Below are 19,878 nucleotides of genomic sequence, written 5' to 3' on the forward strand. Positions count from 1 at the left end.
CGGAAGTGCCTTGGACTTTCGCCTTTCAACCTTCCGGCCTCGTTAAGTATCTCAGACCTATTTTGCTCTGGAGTCTTATTTGTAAGAGTAGCTACGTCAGCACGTTTCGGCGTGAGACGGTGATATTCCGTCGAGTTAGAACAGCTTCCGGCGGGGTCTGGATGTTGATGTCCTGTATCTGATGCCTTGTTGCGGTCGAAAGTAAGCGAGCTCCAGAGGAGTGCGGAGAAATTCAAGTCTTTGCTGCTGTAACTTCATCAGCCCGCCAAGATGGCGATGCAAGCGGCCAAGAGGGCGAACGTGAGTGTCGGGGACTTCTGCCAAGGAAGGGGACTTGGCTGCTGGCGTGACCAGAGAGCATTCTTGGCCCTCCTTTGTCCCTTCGGGGGGAAGGATCAAAAGTTATCTGTCAGAGGGGAGATTTCATCCTGGCCCCGACCTTAGGAATGTGCTCCTTGAGTCATATTTCCGTCACTGTTGCTTTTGAGTCTGTTATCTTACTGTCAGTGATTGTGTTAACAGCCTAAGTTGCTTCACGTGTACCCGGAATCTGGCATCGGGATCTTCTCCTCGGCCTAAAAGTCAGTAGCGCAGTTGAACCCCCCAATAAATCACTTCCAGCTGGAACCTGGAAGTATCTTCAGATTATGGAATTTTTGGATCCTTCATTAATGTTTTCAAAGATATTTTTTGAGCACCTTAGTATGTTCTAGACTTGAGGGAGGATCCAATAAGTCAGTCATATTTATTGAACACTTACTGTGTGCCAGACACTAGTCTTAAGTACTGGAGATACAATAATGAATTAAAAAAAAAGACCTGCTGCTTACATTGTAATATTAGGGAGTGGGGTGTTATGGAAACCTAAGAAAAATTGTCTCGAGAGAGTGGTCAGCTTTAAGCTTCTGAGAGGTATACTAAGGTGAAGACATAATTGAATATGGTTAGGTGAAGATTTTTGGTAACTTCGATAATAATCATTTCAGTGGATAAACGTGGAATACGGTGGGATGAAAAAAAGGTAGAAATTGAGAAAATGGAGATAGCTTTTCCACAAGTTTTCATGTATGTACATAGACGTTGGATGACAGTTAACTTTATTTTAAAGATGTGTGATATAAGGTGTATTTGTATGCCAATGTTGCAGGAGAAAGATAGGTTAAATTCAGTAGTTTGGGGTAGGTGAGGGGTTATCATAGCAATGAGAGGGAAAGTGGATGAATGTGGATAAATGAAGATTGAATATAAGACATTTACCATTTGGTTATATCTGTTTTCTCTAATAAGCAAGAGCCAAGGTTGTCATCTGGGATGAGCAGGGAAGAGAGGATACAGTTCAACTCAGATGTCAGAGGGAGTGTTGATGGTAAGGTTTGAGGAAAGAGGAGAAAATGTGATATAGTGTCTTGCAGAGTTAGAAAGCGGATTTACTAGAAAGTATGTTGTGATTATCTGACAGTGTTAATTATCTACTTGAACTGAACCTTAAATCTTAACGTCTAAAACTTGATTGTATTTGTTTACCATTTGTCGCCACTAATAGCCTGAGGGCTGGGAATAAGTTATCTTGTTCTTCCACTTATACAACACTTTATTGTTAATGCCTGAAATAGACATTTAATAGTTTATGTGCTGGTTTAATAGTTATTGTGCACATTAGTAATGTCCAGTATGTAATTAGTATGTTAACAAGGAGCACAAGAATGAAATCTGGACTGGAGATACATATTTGGGAGTCATCGACTTAGGGTGGAAAGCATGTGTAGTTAAGAGACCAAAGTAATGTAGAGATAAGGGGAGTATATGAAGAGTCAAGAAAAGAAGTCTAAAGGTAAAACTCTTTGGAAAATCCTATTTTAATGGCCAAAGAAGACTGAGGACTACTAGCCAGAGAATTAGGAGGAATCCAAGGTGATAGAGTGTCAGGAATAGTCAAGAAGGTGATAGTGAACAGTGTCAGAAGCCTCAGAGGAGCTGATGAGAATTGAACACTAAGTGAAAGGTCTTAGTGCATAAAAACAATTTTCATCAGAGTGCTTGGGTAGAGCTAGATTGTGGTAGGTTAATGAGTGTCATGAAGTAAAGAATAAGAGGCAGTGAGTATATACACTGCATCTTTTCAGATGGTTGACTGAAAGAAAAGAAAAAAGGAGCAAGATGGGATAGTAAGTAGAGAGCTCTTTTTTGTCCCCTTCATTCTGTAATCCTAATGTATAACAAAGGTGCTCACTAAATATTTGAATGAATGAAGAGGGATCCAAAGTGTTTTATTTTGTGTGACAATTGGGAGTATATAAGCAACTGTTCACGTGAGGAATAAGAGAAGCCAATGGTGAGGAAAAGGCTATAAATTCAAAGGAGAGAGGGGATCATTGATAGAACAAGTTTCTGAGACCAGAAAAGGGTCATCAGTAGGAGTTTTATTATCCAGCAAACAGGAAGCAGTTCCCTTGTTCTTCCCCACAAATGTCTGTAGCATTGAGGACTTTTAAATGAGGTTGGATATCTTTGTTTACCTGTAGTGACTAAAAATCTGGATTTTGTAGTAGTGTAGTAGTAGTGAAGTCGCTCAGTCGTGTCCAACTCTTTGCAACCCCTTGGACTGTAGCCTACCAGGCTCCTCCATCTATGAGATTTTCTAGGCAAGAATACTGGATTGGGTTTCCATTTCCTTGTCCAGGAGATCTTCCCGACCCAGGGATTGAACCTGGGTCTCCCACATTGTAGGCAGACGCTTTACCATCTGAACCACCATGGAAGTCCTGGATTTTGTAATAGCCTCTTATTAGTTCCTACTAACAGCCCTCCCTATAACCAGCATCCAGTTGCTTTTCCCAAGAGCATTCCATTTTCATTAATGTCAGATTACAGTTCTTACTCTTGGTGTATAAAAATTATGTATCTTTTTTTTTTTAGAATGTATTATGAGACAATTTTTCAAATAGTAGCTCTCTTGCCTCTGATTATAATGATAACCCATTATCTTTCATTTTAGATTCGACTTCCACCAGAAGTAAATCGGATTTTGTATATAAGAAATTTGCCTTACAAAATCACAGCTGAAGAAATGTATGATATATTTGGGAAATATGGACCTATTCGTCAAATCAGAGTGTGAGTCTTACTGAAACTTTTGAAATGTCATTTAGAGAAATGATTGTGTAATTTATAATCTCAGAATTAACAGCTGACAGAGGGCCTTACCAAGAGGCTAGAGACCCTCATGATCCAACTCATTGAAAGCCAAGAATGGTAGTTGTGAAATTATAGAGAGCATGAAGTAGTAATGAGTGGTTTGAAGGCAACAGATGGGAAGAAAAAGAATTGACATTTTTTATATAGCTACTATTTTAAAGAAGTATTCTACTGTGGTTACTCTTAATTTTCTCAACAGTCTTTACTGTCTCCTTTACTGACTGACTCCAAAATTTCTGAGTAAGTTGTGTAAAGAGATATAAAAGTAACAGAAAAATGTTTTTTTTTTTCAACTACACCTTTCTATTGAAGATTTAGAAGTATAGGGCAAAGTAATTATAAATCCATAAATTAGATTAATTTAATCTAAAGATTGGGGCTTCAGATGATATCTGTTGAACATCTTCTGTATGCCATTTGTCCTAATAGGTGCTTTTATTTGCATCACTGACACTACAACCCTGTGTGGAAGTGATAGGGTGTCTGTTTCACAGGTGAGGCTACTAAAGCTCAGAGAGTAAAAGTATCAGTACTTTTCAAGTTTCACCCAGCTCTTTAGTGATAAAATCTTGTGATTCTAAATTGAATCTCTGTATAGTATCACAGCTGCTGTCCTTTTAACTAGTATACGTGAGCAAATTAACTAGGAGTCCATCTAAGAGGATTTCTAAAGGTTTTATTTTCCATTGGAATTCTTTTATGACTTGACAGTTCCTTCTTGGCTTTTAGAACTCTGTGAGATCTTGAGGATTCTCCTTTTCAGTGATCACTGTTCTTCCAAAAAGTAAACGAAGAGCTAGAAATGTACCATCATTGGTACTCAGAAGTGAAATGAAAATGAAGTGTTACAGACCAATTGTCTTTTTAAGGAACTCTTTTTTTTTTTCCAAATTTGATAAAACTTTTGGGCCCTTTCTGCAGAATACACACAACATTTCACGTGATTTCAGTGGGTACATGAGCTCTAGGTTAAGAATTCCTGTTTGAGACATACAAGAATGGTATCCCTTGACTTGGGGTTCAGGAGACAAGATTCTGCTTCAGAATGAGTCATGTGACTCTAGACAAGTTGCCTGGCTTTTTCCTCACATAGAAGATAATCTGAATGGATAGTGCCTTTCAGCTTTTAACATGGAGGCAGTATGATAACCTAGGTTCAAATACTCACTGGGTACTTGCTAGTCATATGAAACAACAAAATAGTTAACCTTCTGGAGTTTATCTATGATATAAAATCTTTCTAGAAGAATTTCCCAGAGGATCAAATTAGATAGTTCACACTTTGAGTATTTCCTTCCCAATGTGCATCAGCTACCCCCTCTCCGTGCTCCCATAGCTGCTTCTCTTAGTTGTCATATGGTTTTGCTGTTGACTGTGTGCTCACTTGTGGCTCCTGCCAGCCTTTGGATTCTTCCAGGGTAGGTAACCATATATTCTTTTCACTTATGTTGACAACTCTTGTTGTGCCTGACACATGCTAAGCACCCGGTGCCTGTAAGTAAATGAATAATATAGAAAGTGGCAGTGTATTTATGAAGGTATAACAAAATTTATTGATAGTACACAATTAAGAGATTAGTGGAGTTAAGTCAATATAAAGATTGCAGAGTAGCTCAGGGCCTTAGAACTCTCAGTCCGCTGTCTGGGATGGATTTCCACCCAGCTCATCTCATTTCTGGCTCCTCATTCTTCAGATCTCAGCTTTAATGCCAGAGTGGTTTTCCTAGACCACCCTAGCTAAAGTAACCCCTATCTTCCCATTAATCTCTCATTAACTGCAACTCTTTTACATCTATTTACGTAATATCTTTCTCCTGCATGAAAAGAGCCCCTTGAAGGAAGGGATGATGCTCATCTTTTTCACTATTGGATTTCCAGCACCTGTCACGTAGAAAGAACGCTATGTATATTTGTTGAATAAATTCATAAAAGTTTGGTGTGCAAGAACTTGGGTCTAAGTTACTGATTGAGGAACAGATGTTTCCTATCCTGTAGCTGTGGGCATGCTCTGTGGCACCCAGCAGTAGGGTGAGTGGCCTTCTCAGTTTGCCCAGAGCCAAGGAGTTTTCTGGGACAGTGGACTTTCAGTGCCCAGACCTGGACAGTCTTGGGCAAACCCGGCTGATTTGTCAGCTTACCTGGCATGTAGCAGACTCTCCGTGCTTTGAATTTTTTAAAGCTCTTTCATACTTGTTACATCTTTTGTTTTTTAAAACCATGTGTGAGGTAGGCTGTCACTATTTGACACATGAAAACAGCTGAAGCTCAGAGAGGTTGTTCCATGAGTAGATCTCCTTACTTTTACTTTAAGCTTTTACCATTGATCAAGAAAAGAATGTTGCAGGAATTCCCTGGTGATCCAGTGGTTAAGATCCAAGCTCTCACTGCTGAGGACCCAGTTTTAGTCCCTGTTCAGGGAACTAAAATCCTGTAAATTGTGTGGTGTGGCCAAAGAAAGAAAATACTGTTGACTCAGCACCTAACATATATTAATAGTAGGTACCAAGTATATATTTTTAATTAAAATTACAATGTAGATTTCAAGATACTAGGTTGATAATTAGGGGCTGGGGCACTTGAGATGGAGCATCTTTAAAATGGGTTTAGTGCCTGTCGTGCTTCTACTTCCGAAGAAGATGTAAGAGGAAAAAGAGAGATGCTCTTGTTTTGTTAGCTTCCTGGAAAAAAGATGTGTGTGAGAACTGATAGGAAAAAGTAGATCTCCATCCTTCAGATGCTTATTAGCACTTGCTGTATGCATAGCAACTGTAGGAGTAAAATTAAAAAAAAAAAACACATTTATTTGCCCTTTTGGAACTTAAATTTTTACTTTTTTTTTTTTAATGGTTTTATTCCAAAATAAAAATTAAGTGGACTTATGGGGAAAATCTTTGGGACAGTGTTTTTTTCCTTTGAGTATTCCCCAATATTTCAAAAATAAGCATTCTTGAAAATGGTTAAAAGTCAGAAGTTGTTACTTTCAGTGAGTAAAGAGTATAATAAAATTCTTCATCAGGCCCATGCAGTCTGACAAAGTGAGAGCATTCTATGGTCCTGGCACCCTTCAACCCCCTCAGCCCCCTACACCTCTCCCTTTTACAGGAAGCACAAGCTCTGACCAGGGCCCAGAACTGTAGTCTCATCCTAGATCAAATCTAGGCAGGTGCCTCCCCTTCCCGTGGGCCCACTGCCTTCCCTTGACCCTGTGCAGTCACCGTGGCAGTTGATAAACCTTATTGTGCAGTTGCGTTGGGTGGCTGGAACTCAGATGAAGGCAAGGGGATATCCATCTTTAGCTTACCGGAGCATAAGCTGAATAGGACCTCTGCCCGCTGTCCCCACTCATAAGTGCATGGCCATCTGCCACCTGCAGTTTGTTGCTCCTCACACTTCTTCCCTAGCTGCTCCCCTAACTGAAGCTGTGTGAGGAGAGAACGTGGCAGCCCTATAGCTTCCCTACACAAGAAGCAGCTCCATATCCATGAGCTTCTGTGTTCAGCCACCTGCCAGCATTCTTCTCTGACTCACAGGTACCCCACCAACAAGGACACTTCAAACCCAATCCCTCCAGAAACCCAGCCCTTTTCCCTGGCTACAGAGGGCTGTGTAATGCATAAAAGTGCAGATGTTAACTAAAAGTGAATGTCTGAAGGTTAGCAGTTGAATCTTGTTTTGAAAGGACAAAGAATCTTCTAAGGAAAATGGAAGAAACTACATTAGCTCTCTCTTTACATCGGAGGACACCTGTCCTGGTCATAAAGGATGGTGGTTGACTGTTTTTAATTTTGCCATCTTCTTGGTAGGGGCTTCCTTCCAACCCCACTCCTGCCACAGACACAAAATTTATTTTTATGGATTTTATAAGCTTCAGTAAAATACTACCCAGAAACGTTTGTTCGCTACATTGATGGAGAATGTCTTGTGTTTAAGAATTGGAACTAAAATTAGAGTGAGGGAGAAAATCAAAATCTTTAGAAACAAGGGACTAGTGTGGTAAATAACCAAAACGTGTTGTTTCTGTTACATAAATGGACATTAAGAAAAGCTGCATCCTAGACATCCTTGGTAATAACAGCTATCACTCCTAAGGTACTATACTTACCAGTGTAAGACTAAAAATTGATTCTTAGTATGAGCAGTAGGAGAGTGAACATGAGGACTGCTCTCTCTTAGTAGGGTAGTGAACATGAAGACTGAGCATTTCAAGCTGGTTCTTTGCTGCTCTTGTTTTAGTAACCATATTAGTATTCTTAATATAGTAAGTTTCATCTGAGATATGGTACTTAAAAATTACCTAATTCAAGAAATTAAAGGCTTATTCAGCATACCTGTCCATAATATCTATTTCCCCTAAAGGTTTTCAGGTAAATGTGTATTTTAATTAAGTCCAATTCCACTTTGTAGGGGGAACACACCTGAAACTAGAGGAACAGCTTATGTGGTCTATGAGGACATCTTTGATGCCAAGAATGCATGTGATCACCTGTCAGGATTCAATGTTTGTAACAGATACCTTGTGGTTTTGTACTATAATGCCAACAGGGTAAGTACAGCCACAGTTCTCATCACTTGGGGAACCCATGTAAGAGTTCGTGGAGGGTTGTACCATTAGGGGAGATGTATCTCCAGAGTTCTTTTCTAGCTAGTGCTATTGGTAAAATTCATTTGACTGTAGGTTGGTAACTTAACTTTTGTCCTTACTACACTTTCAGGCATTTCAGAAGATGGACACAAAGAAGAAGGAAGAACAGTTGAAGCTCCTTAAGGAGAAATATGGCATCAACACAGATCCACCAAAGTAAACATTTTCTGCATTTTCACTTTGGACTAAAACCCGTGAATGACCACCACTATTTTTTTTTTTTTAATGCTGAATATTGTGATTTCTTATTTGAGATTGAAAAAGACCCACTTGAAACTGATATATGTTAGAATATATTATGTTAATAAACTTGTAGCTTTTGGTAAAACATGTCAGTGTTTTCTCAAAATTTTTCCTATATTAGACCAGGAAAAAAAGATAATAATAAAACAGCAATTGAACCATATCAAGAATTATTCAGTAGTAGGTGGTCCTAGAGACTGAGCTTCTTGAGAATGGGGACCTTTTGATATTCTCAATACCACCAGTGACCAATCCAGTGCTTAGCCATCAGGGGAACTTATTAAGAGTATTGTTCCTTATTGAATGTCTATTATTAATGAAATCTACATAATAACTCAGTGAAGGTAGGTATCTCCATTTTGCAGATAAGGAAACCAAAGCTTATCATTTTGAGTGAATGAGTAAAATGTTTTTTGACATCAACTACTTATTAACCACATGAGTACATTTGAATGATACTTGGTTTACAGTTAGTGAAATGCCTTTGTCAGTTATTGGTACCCTTGTCCTTAGAGGTTTATTCTAGAAATGGTCATTCAGATGATAATGCATTGTTAGAAGCGTGAGAGCAAGCTGCCAGGGTGGTGGTATTTGTTGTTACATGTCTAAGCTGTATTTATGTATTCTTTCCCTTTAGTTAATAAGTGTCTGTGTATATTTTGGACCTTAGCTCATAGTATATCTTTGCCATAAATAAAATACTTAATGCTTAGTCTTATAATCACAAACTCCCATGGCATGGAAATAGTATGTTTATTACCATATTCATCATAGCTCAGCAGCTTGGAGGAGATAGCTATAATTTTCTTTTTATAGTGTAGGCATGGGCCAAATGGAGAAACATGGACTAATTGTTTTGTATATAACTATAACCCAAAATCAATTTGAAATGTACAAGCACTGAATCATTTAAATGGACAAAGCCTATTCTACTTTTAAATGTATTTAGCTTTGAAATCTATCATTACTGTAAGAAAATAGACTATTTTATACTTTTTGTACTGTCTTCTCAAAGCCTACTATTGAAAATCAAGAAATAATTGTCTTATTTATTAACTCTGTCTGAGTGCTTTTTGAAAGCACTGTTAAAGAGTAGAAAAGAGTCATTTATTTCTAAGAAGGGCAGGCAGATGACAAAGGAGCCGCAGCTGTAATTTTCTCGTGGATGCTTTTATGAGTTCCTTATTTTTGTAATGCTCAGTGTGCTTTTAGGTATTTATAAATATAAAAAGAATTTTCTAAAAGACTTTTGTAAGGAGAAAACAAATTAGACCTACTTACAGTGTGGTTTGTCTACAGACTGACTTGCCCCTAATATAAGTTGTTTTAAATTAGTAACAAGGGGGAATTCCTGACAGTTATAACTGGTCTATCATTTGGATTATATATCTGTTAGTTGAATTTCATGACCTAAAGTTAAGAGTTTTTTAAAAATGCCCTCTAATTGGAAATTTTTAGCCAGTTCCAGTTACGTTACAAGAACATTAATTCAGGGGACACATCTCGAGCCCCTGCTCTGTTCTCTGTTTGTACTGAAATGCTGAGGACATAGTTATAGCCAGTCCTCTGCACCACGCATTGAAGGCGTGGTTTCTCAAAATGCTTTTAAGAATACAAGGAATCGAGACTTCCCTGGCAGTCCAGTGGTTAATACTTCACCTTCCAAGGCAGGGGATGTGGGTTCGATTTCCGGTCTGAGAGCTAAGATCCACATGTTTTGTGACCAAAAAAAAAAAAAAACAGAACATAAAACAGAAGCAATATTGTAACAAAGACTTTTAAAATGGTCCTTATTTAAAAAAAAATTCTTAAATCCAGGGGGACATGGAAGCCACCTGGGGAGCTTAAAAAAAAGGGAATGACTGTGTTCATGTGCATGTATGTACACACACACATGTGCCAGAGCTGCTTTACATCCATGTAGGTTAGGTTTCAAGTTTCCAGGAAAGATTTTGTATGAATAGAGAATTCATTGACTGGAAGTTTGAAAATGACTGACACAACATATATTTCATCATCACCTTCTTGCTTAACAACTTTTGGTGGCTCGCACAGGATGATGCCCAAACCCTTGTCATATTGCATCGCAATTTTCTGTGTTATCTTTTAAGAGTGTCAGTAAAGCAGGGCCTGTGAAGCCTAGCGCCCTACCCTCTCCACGTGCTAGCTAGTAGGTATTTGCTTTTATTCCCCCCTCCTCTTAGTGTCTCCTGTTACCGCCTCGGCTATGAGTACTCTAGACTGAGATCATTTACTTGGTTCCATAATGGGCACCTGAAATGGTCCTGGTGCTATTTTTAGTTACCTTATTGGTGTCACAGCAGAAAACATGATGATAATCTTTTATACAGGCTGACTTCTGAGGAATTCTCATAGGCCTTTTGTACCACTGAGGAAAGCGAGGAACCAAGACGTTCTGAAGGAAACACCCCAGAAAGGAGTGAGGGTAGCACCTTCTGACTGGTCTGGTCCCAGCATAGAGGTAAGCACAGGGACTGGTGACTGAAAGCAAAGTAGCCCCTTTCTCATTTCATTTTCTCCATCTTAAAGCACTGCTTCTTCATTAGCTCATGAGTCCTCAGCAGAGGAATACAGCCAGGACATTTTGGAGACAAAAGGGTTCGATAAAATAGCCAAAATGTATCATATCACATACATGACACATTTTGTGATTTGTTACCAACAAGTCTGTGAAGGAAACTTAACAGCACTTGCCCCTCCCTCCGTCTTGAAACAATTCTAAGACATCAGTGACAGAAGAACCCTGACGATGGCCAAGAGCTTTTCTCACTCATGCCAACTAAAAAATCTCTTAGCAACATTGCCATGGGCTCTCCTGACATACATAACCCATATCAATCAGCGGGCTGGTTTTAAAACCTAACTGGAAATTCCGGTAAGTTATAGTAAAGGCAGATGAAACTATTAATAAGCAGCATGCTGCTGCTGCTAAGTCGCTTCTGTCATGTCTGACTCTGTGTGACCCCATAGATGGCAGCCCACCAGGCTCCCATCCCTGGGATCCTCCAGGCAAGAACACTGGAGTGGGTTGCCATTGCCTTCTCCAATGCATGAAAGTGAAACGTGAAAGTGAAGTCGCTCAGTCCTGTCTGACTCTTAGCAACCCCATGGAACGCAGCCTACCAGGCTCCTCCATCCATGGGATTTTCCAGGCAAGAGTACTGGAGTGGGATGCCATTGCCTTTCCCAATAAGCAGCATAGATAGAAACAAGTTCAGAATCATATATTCTTCTCAGAAGTAATGCTCCAGTGTAAAGTTAGAGCAAATCTAGATGAAAATAAGTACATACTTATTATCACAAGTAATGTCCCACTTATTATCACAAGTAATGTGAGTGAGTGTATGGCTTTGAAGCATAACACATCATCATTTCTTTAGATGCACAAAGTGCACTTTTCCATCTTTTCCAAGAAGGGAGTGCATCTCTTTAAGTCCAAATGTAGATTTCATGATCGATGACCTGAAGTGCTCAAATCCAGCATTTGATGACTAAGCTATGGGGTTTGGACAAAATGTATTCCTTCAGTTACAGTTACTCAGAAGAGGATTCTGAGCCTGTGAAAGAAGTGGCAAGCAATACCTACTTTGTAGGGCTGCTTAGTGGAGAAGGAAATGGCAACCCACTTCAGTATTCTTGCCTAGAGAATCCCGTAGACAGAGGAGCCTGGTGGGCTGCTGTTCATGGGGTCACACAGAGTCAGACATGACTGAAGTGACTTAGCAGCAGCAGCAGCAGCAGGGCTGCTTAGAAGGTTGGTGGTAGTTTTTATTTTAAAATTAGAAATAAATAAGACTAGAACAAGGCCCACTAAGTACAATAGGTACATCAGAGTGGTATGTATGCTACATAAACTTTTGAAAGTTCACTTCATGCACTTTGCTTTTAGGAAAGACCTACATGAATACCTGTTTTTGCTATGCAAAAGAAATCCACAGAGGATTTTTGCTTTTATGAAAAAAGGAGAAAAGCAAAAATAGCATTCAGAGTGATTAAGAGGCAGCATGAACCCTGAGCAGTGACTGATAGCACCAAGCTCCTTCCCCATGAACTATACAGCATCAAGCCATCATAGCTTTGAACTGAGTCTGTGAGCATCTGTGCTCTTATCTTGATTTATTTTGTGCATCCATTAGCAAGATGTGCCCTGGTGTAACTGCTTCACTTCACACCATTTCAGCTTACAAAAGGTTTCACAGGCATGCTGTACTTTCTACTTTCGGATAGTGGGGAAACCTGTACTACATAATATCACTCTCCTGGCTACTTCTCTTCCATTCTTTTCCACAAGGGCAACTGACTTATGTGGTCCTTAAAGCACTTCCTTTGACGACTGTGGTCCTTAAAACACTTCCTTTAAGGACCACATACATCAGACATAAGAGATGCAGGTTTGATCCCTGGTTCGGGAAGATCCCCTGGAGGAGATGGCACCCCACTCCAATATTCTGGCCAGGAGAATCCCATGAACAGAAGAGCCTGGCAGACTCTCAGTCCATGATGTCACAAAAAGTTGAACACAACTGAGTGTCTGAGTACACTTAAAGCACTTACTACCTTCAGTAAGGATGGACAGGCATTTGTCAAGCACAGAGCCTTTATTTTACATACCGTTTTCAAAGAGGACATTGTTTAAATCAGCAGAACTTCTGAGAGAGAAAGTGACAGCAAAGGTAACTGGCTCAAGTCCCTCTGTGTACAGCACGTACGTTTCATGTCTGAGCACCTTGTGTGTCTGGCTTAAGTAAAAGTAAGGCAGTGTAGATTGTGCGAACAAGAAATCTGTTCTGTGATCAGGAATGGCTGCTACATGCATCACGCAAAATGCACAACCGGAAACATTTCAATCTGCAACCGAAGTTTCCTCAAGCAAAGATTAGCGTGAACAGTGACGGAACACAGACAGAGCAACTTGGGCAGAGAGAATGAATAATGCCATGGGGCAGTGAGGTTAGCGCACTGATCAAGAGCCCCAAGCAGGAGGAGCCGTCCCAGTGGCCGAGCAGGCTAGGAGGGTGAGCAGCAGCCATCTCCAGCCACCTTCAGTTCCTTCCTGCCTTCACTCTAGGTTGAGCAGCTCCACGTCAAAGATGAGGGTGGCATTGGGAGGGATGACACCGGGGTGGCCTGTGGCTCCATATGCCACATCGGGAGTGCAGGTCAGCTTCGCCCTCTGCCCCAAGCTCATCTAGCAGGGATGGGGGCAGATGGGGAGAGGAGAAAGAGGACCCAGCTTGATTTAAAAGAAAAAAGTAAGGTAACTATGTCATTTTCCCAAACCATCCTCATGGTAACCCTGAAGATCTGATACGAATTTTATATGTGGCACACTGAAGTGATGCTAAGAGTTGTAACCAAGGCAGATTGCACGTCAGACTAGCAGAGACATAACTACGGACAGTAACTTCAACACTGTAGTCTCAAATTCATTGATCCAGCAAACAATGCTGCTTATTCAATTAGAGTCCCCTCAACACTTCAATCTGTTCATAATTTTTCCTTCTTTCAAAGAAGCCTAAAGAGGATGTGTAAAGACCATATATGCATGTATACACTCATGTAGGTGCTAGAACCAATTCATTAGATTAAGAGATTAGAAGGCACAGCAAGGAACATCACATGACTTCATAGAGGAAGGAAGAAGAGCCTGAACCAGGGCTCATCACAGCAGTCCTCAAGGATTTGTCTGGCATTAGTGGGACAACTGGTGAAATTTGAATAATCAATTTTTAAATTTTGAGTAACTGATTCAAAAATTTGAACAGATTGGCTAATAGCATTGTATCAATGTTAATGTCCTGGTTTTGTTCACGGTACTATGGTTACGTAAAACATTAACGTTTAGGGAAGCTAGGTAAAGAGTATACGAGAACTCTACTCATATATAATATTTTTGCAAGTCTGAAATTGGTGCTTTTTTTTTAAAGTTAATAAAACCCCTAAACACAGTAGCCTACCCCACCTCTTCTGCTGTTTCAGTCCTGAACAGCTAGTAGCTCACAGGCTTGCTCAGAACTGGAGGGATGTGCTTGGGAAGACAGCCCGAAGTGACAGGCAACAAAAGGGGTGGGGACACAAAGCCAGGACTGAAACTAGGTGGCATTGCCAAGCCCTGGCAGTGGAGTCAAAGCAGTGGTGGTCTGTGATGGGGGAGGGTGGAGGGCAGAGTGCAGAGCCCAGACCCCCAGCTGCTCAAACCCCCCTTAACAAGGATCCTCTTCTTACCTGGGCTGCGCCCTCTTCAAAACCCTTGATGACTTCCTGTTTGCCAATTCTGAACTTGAAAGGCTTGTTTCTGTCTCTGGATGAATCGAATTTCTTGCCATTTTGAAGCATTCCTGTGAAAGCAAGGATAGGGTGGGAAAGAGCTGTGGTCGTGAGATAACTCCCATGTCAGGTTCAACATGTCTAGTATGGAATTCCTATTCTGTACAAACCTGCTGTCTTCCTGTCCTCCCCATCCATCCCATTGACTAAGCAAGAAACCTGAATACTTCCACATCCTGCCAATCACCAAATGGTACATATCTTTGAAGTCCAGCTATTTTCTCTACTTTTATTACCACCACCACCCTGTGGTCTCATCAACCCACTATCACACCTCACCTGTGGACAGGAACCGACTCTAACAAGCCTTGTTGCTCTGCTTTCCCTTCTCCACACTGCACCCAGAATGGTTTAAAACACACACACACACACATACACACACACGTGCACGCGTGCGGGCGCACACATGCCTGATCCTATTATTCCCTTGCTTCTATAACTTCCCTGAGGGAGAATCTGAATGCCTACATTGTATCCAGGCACTTTAAGATCTAGCTACTGCCTGCCTGACAACCTTCTCTCTGTCCTCCCCTTCTCCCTTTCCCTTCCCTATTTAGGTCAGACCTTTCTCAAGTACTTCTACACATTGCAACTTTTTTATGCACCTTCCTTAGCCTGATGGTCTGTTTTCCCAGGCATTTCAGTTTCAGGTTGAGTCCTCACCTGATATTCTCAAGGTTCCCCCCCTACACAAAACTCAAAGGTCATATCATCCTTTATTGCAGTGAACAGTGTAAAGTGACCCAGCCAGTCAGGGGCAGCCTCCAGACGTATTACAAAAGGACTGTGTGAACTCAGGACACCCTGAGTGTTTTCTTAGCAGACTGAAGTATCCCTCAGCCTCCAACTGCAGATACCTTGTCATTCTTGATGTACATACATGTGTTGTCTCAGTCCAGCTGCCTAAGAAACAAGAGCTGCTTTTCTGTTCTCTGTTCTTACTGGTGCCTCTAGCTCAAATATTAGACATTCTGCAAAGGATGCTATTTCACGTCTTCTTCTCATGGCCCCTGGACCACAACAGAAGGCAATCTGGGACCAGAGAAAGATCTAGCTTGTAAATTCAGAGACTGGATTCTGACTTCACTTTGGCACTAACTCACTGTGTGAACTTAGGCAGATCACTTTCTCTCTGATCTCAGATTTGCCATGTTTCATATGAGAGGTCTAGTGTCTAAGTATCTGTGATTCCACATCCTAATTCCTACAATATAAATGTATAAATGTATAAGAGACATTCTTATTTACCTATTTTCTGGACAGAATAAAATGGGCTCTTTCCCTGGGTACTAAATTAGGCAAAGAAGAAAACCCTATTGCTACACAGAGACACACACAGATGGATACTTCTGTATCAAATATACGAGATCAAATACAAACTCAAGCATACACACAGGTTGCTAAGATATTCAGAGATGCGCATGCATGCTCACATACATTTATGCACATGCACTCAGAAGAAAACCCTGATGGCCAAACAGATGCTAAGAAAATATTTAGATACATAGATATAATACAGTCACACAGACACAAACTTGTACAGTACGCATATGGATATGCACATACACACACTCATACATTCACACCCTCCATTTAAAGACTGATTTTCTCATTCCCCGTACTCCTCAGGTTTCATATGACTTAAACCACTTCAGACCATAAGCTTTTATCTACTGCAGCAGGTTCAGTCAAAACCGTGCAGTCCAGAAACAGACACCACAGACACGTGGTGACCGGATTCAACAAGAGTGCCACGGAAATGCAATGGACAAAGGGTGATTTTTTTTTTTTTTTATTAATGTTGCTGATTGACTATATATACATATGAGGGGAAATGAACCGTCAATTCACCCACACATAAAAATCAACTCTAGATGAATCAAAGGCCTAAATATGAAAGATAAAATAATAAAGCTTCTATGAAACAAACTTCATCACCTAGGATAACAAAAATTTCTGAACACAAAATTACTAACTGCAAAAGAAAAGATTCCTATGTAGAACTTCATTAAAATTAAGAATTCTGTTCAAAATGGGACTTCCCATTGGATGTGGTCCAGTGGCTGAGACTCTGTGCTCCTAATGTAGGGAGCCTGGGTTCGAACCCAGGTCAGGGAACTAGGATCCTGCATGCCACAACTAAAGGATCTCATGTGCTGCAGTGAAGACCCAGAACAGCCAAATAAATAAATCTATATTTTTAAAAAGATCCTGCATGCTGCAACAAAGATAGAGGGTCTCACATGCTGCAATTAAGGCCCACTGCAGCCAAATAAATAAATAAAAATTAAAAAAAAAGAAATCTGCTCAAAGGATGCCAATAAAGGAGTAAATAAAAACAGATGTTTTGGAATAGGAGATGTTTGGAATAGATATAGCCAACAAAGGACTCAAATCCAGAATACAAATGAATTCCTACAGATCAATAAGATAAAGACAGACAACCTAATTTTTTCTTAAGTGGACAAAATTTAGGTGAACTACAGAGGACCTCCAAATGACCAGGAAGCACATGAAAGGGTACTCAACTTCCTTAACCATCAGGCCTGTGCAAATCAAAACCACAAGGAGATACCCTGAGAGCCCACCAGAGAGGGCCAAAATCAAAACTAAAACCTGACAATACCAAGCGGTGATGAGGATGCCAGAGAACTGGAATGCTCAGACATGGCTGGTGGCAGTGGAAACTGGCACAACTACTTTGGAAAGCTATTCAGCAGGATCTGCTGCCTCTGAGCAGGTATAACCCTGTGCCCCAGCAATTCCACTTCTACGTTTAGCCAACCAGGTTGTCTACATATGTGCACCAGGAAACATCTACAAGACTCTTCAAAGCAACTGCTACTGCTAAGTCACTTCAGTCGTGTCTGACTCTGTGTGACCCCATAGAGGGCAGCCCACCAGGCTCCCCCGTCCCTGGGATTCTCCAGGCAAGAACACTGGAGTGGGTTGCCATTCCTTCTCCAATGCATGAAAATGAAAAGTGAAACTGAAGTTGCTCAGTCGTGTCTGACCCTCAGCGACCCCATGGACTGCAGCCTTCCAGGCTCCTCCATCCATGGGATTTTCCAGGCAAGAGTACTGGAGTGGGGTGCCAATGCCTTCTCCATTCAAAGCAACACCATTCATAATGTCTAAAAACTAACAATCCAAATGTTCATCAACTGTAGAAAGGATAAATAGCAATATATTCACAAAATGACCTGTACAGGAATAAAAAGAGCAAACTCCTGGATAAATCTCACGCACATAAAAAGTGAAATAAGAGACCTAATGAGTGAAATAACCCCAAAACAAAAGAGTACGTACTCTATGAGATGAAACCAATCCATAGGGACAAAAAGTTAGAATGCTAGTTACCTTTAGGGAGATGTAATGACTGGCGGGATGGGTTCCCAGGTGGCACCAGTGGTAAAGAACCCCCTGCCAATGCAGGAGATGCAGGAGATGTAAGAGACGCGGGTTTGAACCCTGGGTTGGGAAGATACTCTGGAGGAGGGCCTGGCAACCCACACCAGTATTCTTGCCTGGAGAATCCCATGGACAGAGGAGTTTAGTGGGCTACAGTCCATACAGTCGCAAAGAGTCCTACATGACTGAAACAACTTAGTATGCACCAGCGAATGACTGGGAGGAGGCATAGGGGACAGACCAGGAGATGCAGGAAAGGTCTGTTGATCTGGGGAGTAGTTACATAAGTGTGATCACTTTTGAAAAATTTCATCAAGCTGTACATCTTAGAGTTATATTCTCTAGTGTATTTACATATAATAAAGTTTACCAAAAATTCCCAGTCTCCAACTGGGTTTGATGAGACAGTCCCTCCCCAGACCAGACCTGCCCATGTCTAATGTTAGTATTTAATGCACATTGCCTCCTGTCTGCATGTATTGTGAAAAGTCTTTACAAAAGGATGTTGTGGTTTCGGTAACTTGATAAGTACCAGTCTGTCTGCAACATGTAGAACAGATAAATCAATTACACAGGTCAGAGGCCCCAGAAGGCTCATGGTAATTAGGACACATCACCGGGAGATGAAACACAGCTCCAGCCCACTGACGTCAGCCACTGGCAACACAGCTGTTGAGAAATACCCACACTGTCTGCCTAGAATTAACCTGGCACTTCACACTGGCCCAGAGAACTGCTAAAAATGGCCCCCATCTGACTCTATCCTAGGAATTAAACTGGCCTTGCTGTCTGCGAAGTGGCTATCACCAAGTTCACCACATTGGGAAGAAGGTCACAAGGCAGAGCACTCCCCCTGCACCCTCCTTGGAACAAACATCTGCTCATCAATCTTCGGCCAGAAGTCCTCAGGAACTCCATCTAGAATGTTCCTCAGTCCACCTGGCCTTCCAGTCCAGATCATCCATGAGGGCTCAGCAGAGATGTGGGCCCTCCTCTGCTCCCACAGCACCACAGGCACTGCCCTCCCCCATGCCCACAACCCTGGTGAAGGTAGGGATCCTCTTGTTTCATGTTTGTGTCCCCAGTGATCAGCACACCTCTTGTACACAGTAAGTGATCAGGAAGAGTAGACTGAATAGTCTATTTCCCCCAAAAGAAAGGGGATTCTGAGGAAGCCAAGACTTCACTTTTTTCATAACACTGTAGGATGAAAAGGAAGTTTGCAGGGGGGTCAGGACTCTGAGAGCTATAAGAGGAATTTCCAACTTTCAGACAGAACCAGGGGGGCCAGGGCTCCATCCTGCCTGCAACAGACAGAAGGGAAATGGAGATGGCTGGCTTTGTCAGAGGCTGGTACCATGGTGGCTCTTGCTGGTAGAAGAGAGGAGGGATTAACCTTGGCACTGCCCTTTCTCATTCCCTCAAGGCTGGCTGGGGGAGATGGGGATGGCTGGCAGTGGAAGACTTGGCTACCCTGGGGTTTCAGCCTATTCCAGGGGAGCAGATACCTCTGGAGAGGTATCAGAGTAGAGACCTGCCTGCAGAGGGGCAGGTTTGGATGAGAGGGTAAGGGGTGAAGCCTACCTGTGTAGTGCACCACACACGTCTGGCCCTTCTTGGGGAACGTCCTTCCTGCAAGGAGACACAAATATCAGGAATGAACAGCAAATTGGGAAAAGTCACTAGGGACATTCAGGTGTGACTTGTGACCAAGAGCTCTGGCCCACATTCCCCTCCATACCACGGAGAAGCCCATGGCTCCAGTTCTGGCTCTGTGCTTTGTATGAGCCAGTGGCTATGTATGAGCGACTTCACTTCTCTGGCCTTGATCTGAACTTTATTTCCTTGGGTTCCACAACTTTGCTCTCTCCCAGTTGTTTCCCTTTCTTTGATTGCTCTTTTTACTTTCCTCCATCCATTCCACAAACCTGACAGCCTACTATCTGGCAGGCCTGGACTAGATTCCAGAGACACAGAGCAATCTATGAACTCACAATGAGGTCAGGGAAATAGATGCATAAATAATAGATTATAATGCA

General features: G+C 41.5%; 2 protein-coding genes across 8 annotated transcripts in view; one reads left to right on the top strand and one right to left on the bottom strand.

The window, feature by feature from the left end:
• On the top strand, positions 1-8,167 carry SF3B6 (splicing factor 3b subunit 6). Its single transcript, XM_061433185.1, has 4 exons — positions 1-300; positions 2,996-3,114; positions 7,600-7,738; positions 7,908-8,167. Exons 1-4 carry the CDS (start codon positions 271-273, stop codon positions 7,995-7,997), a joined length of 378 nt encoding a protein of 125 aa, XP_061289169.1. The 5' UTR covers positions 1-270; the 3' UTR covers positions 7,998-8,167.
• FKBP1B (FKBP prolyl isomerase 1B) overlaps positions 3,911-19,878 on the bottom strand; it is a 22,035-nt gene continuing 6,067 nt past the window's right edge. For 5 of the 7 annotated variants that reach the window (XM_061433178.1, XM_061433181.1, XM_061433179.1 and 2 more), the window contains 3 exons: positions 19,424-19,471; positions 14,327-14,439; positions 12,681-13,289 (listed from right to left, as the gene is read on the bottom strand). In XM_061433178.1, the coding sequence (XP_061289162.1) occupies positions 13,161-13,289; positions 14,327-14,437 (240 nt within the window). In that variant the 5' untranslated portion in view covers positions 14,438-14,439; positions 19,424-19,471 and the 3' untranslated portion in view covers positions 12,681-13,160. Of the gene's footprint in view, positions 4,688-12,680; positions 13,335-14,326; positions 14,440-19,423; positions 19,472-19,878 lie in introns of those variants that run through there. The other 2 variants (XM_061433177.1, XM_061433180.1) reach the window with 2 other exon arrangements.

Source organism: Bos javanicus, chromosome 11 (genome assembly GCF_032452875.1).
Source record: "Bos javanicus breed banteng chromosome 11, ARS-OSU_banteng_1.0, whole genome shotgun sequence".
Classification (NCBI taxonomy): domain Eukaryota; kingdom Metazoa; phylum Chordata; class Mammalia; order Artiodactyla; family Bovidae; genus Bos; species Bos javanicus.